The sequence below is a fragment of the Babylonia areolata genome, chromosome 30 (assembly GCF_041734735.1).
Source record: "Babylonia areolata isolate BAREFJ2019XMU chromosome 30, ASM4173473v1, whole genome shotgun sequence".
NCBI classification, from domain to species: Eukaryota; Metazoa; Mollusca; class Gastropoda; order Neogastropoda; family Buccinidae; genus Babylonia; species Babylonia areolata.
Window position 1 is genome coordinate 1,664,683 of NC_134905.1, and position 10,000 is coordinate 1,674,682.

Sequence of the window (10,000 nt, forward strand, 5' to 3'; positions counted from 1 at the left end):
AGAACATACGTTTATTACTCTTGTTTAATCAAGTAATCCGCGTGTGTGGGGTGGGTGGGGGTGGGGATGGGGTGGGGGGGGGGGGGGGGTGCGAGTGTGTGCTGATTATCTGGTTGCGGTTTTCCGCAATTTATCTTTATTCTTATCTTATCTGTCTATTATAATCAATGTGCAGTATAGTAGGCTATGTTTATAATTATATTCAAATAATGTTTCTTAATTCTTTCTGTTTTTACATTAAGAATACTAGTTATTACCTGCAGTGTGTGGATGTATGTATGAAACGGTGTATGTGATATTTTTTTTACATTTGTATCTTCGTAATATTCGTAAAAGCTGTTGTTGACTTTTACAGTTATGGTCCCCATGTTGTTTACTTGTCTATGTTGTGATAATGCACCTGACCAAATTTCTCCAGTTGGAGATAATAAAGTTATTCTAATCTTATCTTATCTTATCTTGTATCCAGCGTGTTGTTGGAAACTGGGTCGTTTGTTCATTTCTTTGTTGCTAATTTGTTGGTTCGTTTGTTGTTGATGTTTACATTCAGTATTTTGTGGGCAGTTTGATTGTTGCTTCATTCGTTTCTTTAAATTATAATAATAATAATGGTATTTATATAGTGCTGTTGGTACGTGTTGTTGTTGGTGGTGGTGGTGGTGGTGATGGTGGAGGTGATAATTCTTATTTTTCGTGTTGTTGTTGTTATTGTTGTTGTTATTGATGATAATTCTTATTTTCGTGTTGTTGTTATTGATGATAATTTTTATTCAGTATTTTTGTGAGGATGGTTGTTTATTCACGTATTTGTTTCTTTAAATTGTTGGTTCACGTGTTGTTGTTGTTGTTGTTGTTATTGATGATAATTCTTATTTTCGTGTTGTTATTATTGATGATAATTCTTGTTTTCGTGTTGTCGTTATTGATGATAATTTTTATTCAGTATTTTTGTGAGGATGGTTGTTTATTCACGTATTTGTTTCTTTAAATTGTTGGTTCACGTGTTGTTGTTGTTGTTATTGTTCAGTATTTTGTGAGGATGGTTGCTTTATTCTTGTCATTTGTTTCTTTTAAATTGTTGGTTCACGTGTTTGTTGTTGTTGTTGTTGTTATTGATGAAATCTTATTTTCGGTGTTGTTATTATTTTGATGTTATTCTGATTTTCGTCTTTGTTATTGATGATAGTTTTTTATTCCTGTTTTTTGTGAGGATGGTTGTTTACCTCATGTATTTGTTTCTTTAAATCGTTGGTTCACGTGTTGTTGTTGTTGTTGTCGCTGCAACTGCTGCTGGTTGCTGCTCTTGCTATTGTTGTTGATGCTTGCTTGCTGCAGGTGCTGTGCGTTGCTGCTCTTGCTATTGTTGTTGGTGCTTGCTGTTGTTGTTGCAACTGTTGTTGCTGCTGCTGTTGCATGTTTGACACTCAGTTCCAGACGACAGACATCTTACCTGAGCCCTGTTGTCGCCGAGCCCCCTCTGCCCGTCGTCACCATCACTTCCAGGCAAGGCCGCCGCGCCAGCCGGGTAGACGGGAACGGGTACGGGTACGGGTACCTGGCTGTATCCTCCACCCCCCTCCACCACCCCCACGCTCCCTGCACTGTCGCTGTCGCGCGGCTGGTGGCCAGTGGGGCGGGCCACGTCACTGGCGGCATTGCTGGGCCCGGGGTGGTGTGACTGACACAGGAGGGCCAGCTGTCGGAGGTCCTGTCTGAGGGCGGCCACCTGTGCCGAGTACTTGCCGTCCAGGTGGAGGTGGCTCCCAACACAGAGGAAGACCACCAGCGCCAGACACACCGCCACACTGCACGTGGCGCCGGAACAACACCGCCCCCACCACCACCCCTGACCTCCGCGCTGACCACCACCACCACCACCACCTCCACCACCTCCACCACAGTCCGCAGTGACGCAGCACAGTACAGGTTTGTCCTTGAACTTGGGGTCTTGCCCGCCGCGGAGCAAAGTTTGGTCCAGGTCAGTGTCAGTCCGCGGGTCAAACCCGTCAGACGCCTCTCCTTCCTCTCTCTCCGGGGGGGGCACGTAGCGACAGGAGGTTTTCATCTGCACCCCGAACTTGAGGAGCGGAGCAGCGATGACCCGATCTTCCCGGCCGCCGCGCGGGTGGTGGAGGTCTCGGGGTGCGTGTTCGGGGAAACCAGGCTGTGACATTGCTACTGGGTGACCGTCAGGCCTGGGTTGTCCGGGTACTACACAGCGGGTACACTGCACACACACACACCTGTCCACAACTTTTGTCTTCTCTCTTCACCTCACAGCCACGGCTCACTGGCAGACCAGTAGGTACACACGCTGAACGAAGAGGCCGACTTCAAATCGTGCTACACTCTCAACGTTCGCGCTTCATGGCGGCAGGTTTGAACAGAGTGCAGTCACCAAACCACAGTACACGCATGCACACACGCAGCCCGCACATGCCAAGGGTTGTGTTGCAAGTGACAACGCAATCGGGGAAGACGGCGCTTTAAAAGGTTCCAGATACCAGGAACTTGTTTCAGCCCGCTGTGGCTTTTCAGGGAACTCGGTGAATGTCGGGCCACACGAGGACTGAGGTGGGGGGCGGGGCTTCTCGCGACCTGTCAAGTCAGTGCCCGCGCGCGTCGATCTATCTTTGGAACCAATCTTCCCCAGAAAGGGTTCAGTTTTATCACCGATGGGCCACTGTGCGTTTCCCGTTAGTACATTTCCCGCGAAATTGCCCCCCCTGCAACATTTCAAAGAAATATCCCCTTGTTTATTGTTAGAAAACTGCAGAGAGCGCAGCTACCACACTGTCTTTTTTTTTCTTTTTTTTTGTTTTTTTTTTATTCGTCAGCTCTTCCTCCTTCTCTTCCTTCCTTCCTTTCTTCCTCCCTATCTTTCTGTCTTCCTCTGTTCCCAAAGGGACCAAACTACATCATGTAGGAGGACAAGGCAAGACAAGACAAGACAAGACAAATTCTTTATTTCGAGGATAATAGATAAGCACTGGTGTGCTTTTTTTTTTCTTTTTTTTTACATCCAGTCCCCGCCCTGAATAGGGTCTACACTACACAATATTTAATAATAAAAAAAATGAAAGCATGGTGTTAGTAGAGATACATAACAGAGGAAAAAATATACATAAATCAAAACAAAACCACCACCACACACACACACACACACACACACACACACACACACACACACACACACACACACACCCACACACACACACGGCATACAGGCACTAGCATGGTATTAGTAAAATGCATAGGGAAAAAATGAACAAAATGAAAGAAACAAACACACACAACACACACCGCACTACACATCAGAATGGGGGATAGAGGGTGAGGGAGGTTCTCAGTCAACCATACACATTTGACAAACACTATCAATAAAATGAACGATTTACATTACACATTATGGCATAAGGTGGGAAAGGCAATGTTGTTGATTTTTTTAAGGTGGTTGGGCAATGGTGTTGTTTAATTTTTTCTGGGAGTGAGTTCCACACAGGGTGGCGCTTGAGTTAACCAGACTGGATTTGAACAAGTCAATTCTTGGAATTGGGAAATGGACTTTGGGGGGATTCCTTGATGAATTTACAGAACATTTGTCTATTAATGTTGGTGATGCATTACCTGTCACGAGGAAATTAGGACAGCAGACGATCAACACACATCACTGACTGGACACACGGGCTTCGTTTAACCCACTCAGTACGGCCCGTCCTCTCCTCTCCTCTACACAGACCCCTCGGATGTCCAGTGGGTGTCTCAATGACCCAACCTTTAGCTTCCGTCGTCAGAATTGTGGTATTCTTTGTCAACATTCACCTCTTCGGTATAAGAGCGTTCCGCTTGCAATATTTTGATGATGGTAATTGGCGTGAAACGCTGTTAACGTCGTCTCTTTCGCCGTTCGTATGGAGAGAGTTAACGCCAGACACCCGTCACACTTAGCTTTTTTACCGCCGACACCCACCTCTTCCGCCAGGCTGACAGGGTGTGGGGGAGGGGAGGGGGAGAGGGGGGTAGGTGGGGTAAGAGAGGAGAGGGGAGGAGGTGGAGATGTGGGGGGGGGAAGGAGGGAAGGAGGAAGGGTGGGGGTGGGGTGGAGGGGGTGTCAGTGGTGGGGAGGAGGGGGAGGAGGGAAGGAGGAAGGGTGGGGGTGGGGTGGAGGGGGTGTCAGTGGTGGGGAGGAGGGGGAGGAGGAAAGGAGGAAGGGTGGGGGTGGGGTGAAGGGGGGTGTCAGTGGTGGGGAGGGGAGGGAGGGACTAAAGGAGGGAGGGTGGAGGTGGGACGGGTGGACATCTGGGGGGAGAAAAGGGGGGAGGGGGGGTGTCAGTGGAGGGGAATGATTTTTTTTTTTTCTGAGGGTTAGTAGATTAAGCACACTGCTTTTTTTTCTTTTTTTTGTTCTTTTTTTTCATCCAGCCCAGGAAAACAGACTGACAACATGAAGAAGGATGACACGACGATAAGCCACAAAACAGAAAGAACAGTGAAGAAGCGAGAGAAATATCAAGGAAAACATATATCAAAGACGAAAAGGAAGAAATGGAGATAGTTACAATGATGTGTGTGTGGTTCGTCCGTCGAGATCGACGAGGACCATCTAGTCATCCTGGGGGTGGGTGGGTGGGTGGGTTGGGCTCTGTGGGTGCGCAGATGACTGGTCAGGCCAATCCGTGCCCGGAAGGTTCTGACGCAGTGTGGACAGGGGATGGTGGCGGCTGTCGGGGACTTGCTGGCACTGCTTTTCCCTGGCCTGTCTGCGTTGCTCTGCTGCAGCGATTCTGTTGGCCTGACAGGATTTGGCGCCTTTGTGGACAGCTGAACGCTACTTTGGACTGTCCATTGCATTCAGCTCCCATGTGTCGTGGCTGATGTTGAAGGCCTTCAGAGAAGCTTTCAGAGTGTCTTTGAAGCGCTTCTTTCGGCCTCACAGGATTTGGCGCCTTTGTGGACAGCTGAACGCCACTTTACATAGTTATATAGATGGATGGACAGAGACAGATATACAGAAAGACAGACAAATCAGCAAGGCAGAGAGAGCTAAGACAGAGAGACAGACAGACAGAGGATTGTCCCATATTTGTTCATGGAAGTTCTTATACGGTACACGTACGCTTAGTGAAGGGGAGGGAGGTGGGGGGGAGGTGGGGGCTGTCACAAGAACAATCAACAACCAAACATACAATTAACAACCAACCAGCCAAACATACAATTAACAACCAACCAACCAAACATACAATTAACAACCAACCAACCAATCAACAACTAACCAACCAAACATACAATTAACAACCAACCAACCAAACATACAATTAACAACCAACCAACCAAACATACAATTAACAACCAACCAACCAACCAACCAATCAACAACTAACCAACCAAACATACAATTAACAACCAACCAAACATACAATTAACAACCAACCAACCAATCAACAACCAACCTACCAACCAAACACACAATTAACAACCAACCAACCAAACATACAATTAACAACCAACCAACCAAACATACAATTAACAACCAACCAACCAAACATACAATTAACAACCAACCAACCAAACACACAATTAACAACCAACCAACCAAACATACAATTAACAACCAACCAACCAAACATACAATTAACAACCAACCAACCAAACATACAATTAACAACCAACCAACCAAACATACAATTAACAACCAACCAAACATACAATTAACAACCAACCAAACATACAATTAACAACCAACCAACCAAACATACAATTAACAACCAACCAACCAAACATACAATTAACAACCAACCAAACATACAATTAACAACCAACCAACCAAACATACAATTAACAACCAACCAAACATACAATTAACAACCAACGAAACACACAATTAACAACCAACCAACCACACAATTAACAACCAACCAAACATACAATTAACAACCAACCAACCAAACATACAATTAACAACCAACCAAACATACAATTAACAACCAACCAAACATACAATTAACAACCAACCAACCAACCACACAATTAACAACCAACCAACCAAACATACAATTAACAACCAACCAAACATACAATTAACAACCAACCAACCAACCACACAATTAACAACCAACCAACCAAACATACAATTAACAACCAACCAAACACACAATTAACAACCAACCAAACATACAATTAACAACCAACCAACCAAACACACAATTAACAACCAACCAACCAAACATACAATTAACAACCAACCAACCAAACATACAATTAACAACCAACCAACTAAACATACAATTAACAACCAACCTACCAAACACCAGCCAACCAAACATACAATTAACAACCAACCAACCAAACATACAATTAACAACCAACCAACTAAACATACAATTAACAACCAACCAAACATACAATTAACAACCAACCAACCAAACATACAATTAACAACCAACCAACCAAACATACAATCAACAACCAACAACCAAGCATATCAACATCCAAACACACAATTAACCACCAGCTAACCAAACAAACAATCCACAACACCCATATCGCTGTCACCCTAAAAAATCCCCGTCCTCTAAAAGTGCACACCAACACCCCCACCATCTTCACTAGAAACAGGAGGCGGAGAATCCCATCTTAACATGATACGTGTCCAGTACCATCGGGGCATTGTTGCCGTGTACAGGGATTTCCACAGGACTGATTAGAGACAAGTAGGTACTTAACAGTTTCATGTCTACAAGTACGTGTTTCCGTACCGATATCACACTTGTTTCGTCACGGGGAACAAAACTTGGTCACTCACAGAACAGGAAAAGCTTCTTTTTTTCTTTTTTTTCCTTTTTTTTATCAACTGCTGTTGAGTCATTACATTGTGTTAATAAGAAAGGTGGGTGGGGGTGGGTGGGTGTGTGTGGGGGGGGGGGGGAGGGTAGAAAGAGAGGCGGAAGAGGGAGAGGGAAAGAGAGGGAAAGAGAGGACAATGAGAGATGGAGAGAGAGAGGGGGGGGGGGTAGGGAGGGGAGGAGAGAGGTGGGAAAGAGGGGGGAAGTGGGAGAAATAGAGATGGAGAGAGAGAGAGAGAGAGATGGGGGTGAAGGAAGGGAAGAGAGAGAGAGAGGGGGGGGGGCGGGGGGGGGGGGGGGTAGTGAGGAGGAAGAAAAAGAGATGGTGGGGGGAAGAGAAAGAAAGAATAAAGTGTGTAGATAGGAAGACGAGAGAGAGAGAGAGACAGAGAGAGACAGAGAGAGACAGAGAAATGGAGAGAGAGAAAAAAAAGGGAGAGGGATCATAAGCAGAGAAGTGTGAAGGGAGGATAGAGATGGGGGGAGCAGAGAGAGGAAGAGTCAGAGAAGAAGGGAGGGGGGGGGGAGGTCATAGGCAGAGAGGTGTGAAGGGAGGATAGAGAGAAGGAGAGACAGAGAGAGGAGGAGTCACAGAGGGAGAGAGAGAGAGAAGGGTCAGTGTCGCGTGCAACTTTTCAAACAAAAGTTATGGCCAACTCTCTCACGCTCTCTCACCTTTATCCAAACAAAAGCCTGGAATAAACCGATACAAAACATTTACTCCAAATACTTTTAACACCAATCACAGACCCGATACAATAGGACACTGACACTTAACGATCAGACACCACAAAGAAGAAGTCTGTTCGCTTTCCTCTCCAGCATGAGGAACACCCAAACTTTTCCCTTCGTCACCCTCTTCTATGACAGTTTGTCTTTTTTTTCAGTAATACTCAACTTATGAGCGGGGGGGGGGGGGGGGGGGGGGGGGGATAGAAACTGGCACCACACAGTTCGTAGTTCGTTATCCTGGAAGGTGGACTCTGGTGTTGCCGCTTGGGGAAACACGTCCACCAGCGACGCTCGAGCTCCCCAGGCGGACGGAAGACGGCCCACTCAAACAGCGGGGATGAAGTCGAGTCTCCACACAGGGAGAATGGAGTTCCCTGGACAAAAAACCTCAACGGTTTCTGAACTCCGGCCAAAATACCGGCTGAGCGTCTCTCTCAACAGGACCCTACACTTGTAGACCTGGCCAAGGGTCTTGCTCCACTGACTAATGGTGCTGGTTTTCCAAACGAAGAAAACTTTCCATAACTCACAAATCAGAAATCTGCAACGTCATGCTTTCCAGTGCAACACGTGCATTCCATAGACTTCCTTAGCTACATGGAGCACGCGGAAGAGCTACAAGGAGAGGGGTCTACCATAAGTGGCAGCGTTCACACACACGCACACACATCCCTCCTTGTCCGTGACAGTCAAACTGGAAGGAGAACGAACGAACGAACAGGTTTTTTTTGGGTTTTTTTTATTCAACAAAGCCCTGGCCCTTCATGAAAGGAATCAGTGTACTCACATTACAGGTTTTCACACTGTTCAATTCAACTGGCCACAGAGAATAATAACTACAAATTTAGCAATGCCTGCACAAAAAAGTACAATTAACTCACTCAGTACGGCCAGTCCTCTCTTCTCCTCTACACAGACCCCTCGGATGTCCAGTGGGTGTCTGAATGACCCAACCTTTAGCTTCAGTCGTCAGAACTGTGGTGTTCTTTGTCAACATTCACCTCTTCAGTATAAGAGCGTTCCGCTTGCAATATTTTGATGATGGTAACTGGGGTGAAACGCTGTTAACGTCGTCTCTTTCGCCGTTCGTATGGAGAGAGTTAACGACATGTTAAACTGCGGATTTTCAATGCTTCATACGGGTAGATAGCGAGTGGTTTCCTTGGATGAGTGAAAACAGATGTAGGTACGATGTTCATGATATTAATGTTTCAGTTTCAGTTTCAGTTGCTCAAGGAGGCGTCACTGCGCTCGGACAAACCATATACGCTACACCACATCTGCCAAGCAGATGCCTGACCAGCAGCGTAACCCAACGCCAATATTAATGGAGTTCGTTTTCTTCAGCACATCTGGACAAAGGGACAAATATATAGGACCTGTGATCATTAAAATTCACTGCGATGACGAGAATTCACAAATGTAAACGTTGTCATAACATATTTGAATTTCCTGTCATCTTCACTTATAGATTACTGAAAGAGAGGGGGGGGGGGGGGGGGAGCGAATAGAGGGAGAGAACTCTGTGGTGGAACGGAGAACCCTGTGTGAATTAATACAGAGAGAGAGAGAGAGAGGGAGGGAGAGAGAGGGGGGAGGGAGGGGAAGGAGAGAGAGGGAGAGAATTAGGGGAGAGGGAGAGGGGGAGAGAGAGGGGGGGGAGAGCGAAAAGAGGGAGAGAACTCTATGGTGGAACGCAGAACCCTTTGTGAATTAATACACAGAGAGAGAGAGAGGGGGGGGGAGGGAGGGGGAGAGAAAGAGAGAGGCAGACAGACAGACAGTCAGACAGACAGTCAGACAAACAGACAGACAGAGAAACAGAGACATGCATTGACAAAGGCAAAGAGATGTTGCAAGAAAGTTGTTTGTCTCATGACGTGTTGACTCACTCAGTACGGCCAGTCCTCTCTTCAACTCTACACAGACCCCCTCGGATGTCCAGTGGGTGTCTGAATGACCCAACCTTTAGCTTCCGTCGTCAGAATTGAGGTATTCTTTGTCAACATTCACCTCTTCAGTGTAAGAGCCTTCCGCTTGTAATATTTTGATGGTGCTAATTGGGGTGAAACGCCGGCTGTTAACGTCGTCTCTTTCGCCGTTCGTATGGAGAGAGTTAACAATGCAACGTTTGTCGGCGTTTCCCCAAGTCGTTAAGGAAGCCATAGCTGTAAACAATGTGTACCAATTTTGTACACACACACACACACACACACACACACACACGGACCCCGGGGTAAAAATGAAGCCTTAGTTTTGGGGGTGAGGAGGAGTTGGAGGAGGAGGGGGGTGGGGGGTAAAGAACAAGAGAGGGGGAAGGGTGGTGGTGGTGAGGAGGAGAGTGGATAAGCATGGAGAGAGAAACAACAACGTGATCATTGTCTGGATCTGGTATTCCCCTTCACAGCCTTTTATAACACGATACT

The 10,000-nt window shown here is 46.3% G+C and overlaps 1 protein-coding gene and 1 long non-coding RNA gene across 4 annotated transcripts in view; one reads left to right on the forward strand and one right to left on the reverse strand.

The window, feature by feature from the left end:
* Positions 1 to 1,563, forward strand: part of LOC143275274 (uncharacterized) — an 81,534-nt gene extending 79,971 nt beyond the window's left edge. The window contains exon 3 of the long non-coding RNA XR_013053416.1: positions 1,429 to 1,563. This is a non-coding gene — a long non-coding RNA (uncharacterized LOC143275274). The remainder of the gene's footprint in view (positions 1 to 1,428) is intronic.
* LOC143275272 (uncharacterized) overlaps positions 1 to 2,926 on the reverse strand; it is a 55,306-nt gene extending 52,380 nt beyond the window's left edge. For 2 of the 3 annotated variants that reach the window (XM_076579252.1, XM_076579250.1), the window contains exon 1: positions 1,451 to 2,923. In XM_076579252.1, the coding sequence (XP_076435367.1) occupies positions 1,451 to 2,173 (723 nt within the window). In that variant the 5' untranslated portion in view covers positions 2,174 to 2,923. Of the gene's footprint in view, positions 1 to 1,450 lie in introns of all 3 variants that reach the window. The other variant, XM_076579249.1, reaches the window with a different exon arrangement.
* Between the last annotated feature and the right edge of the window lie 7,074 nt (positions 2,927 to 10,000).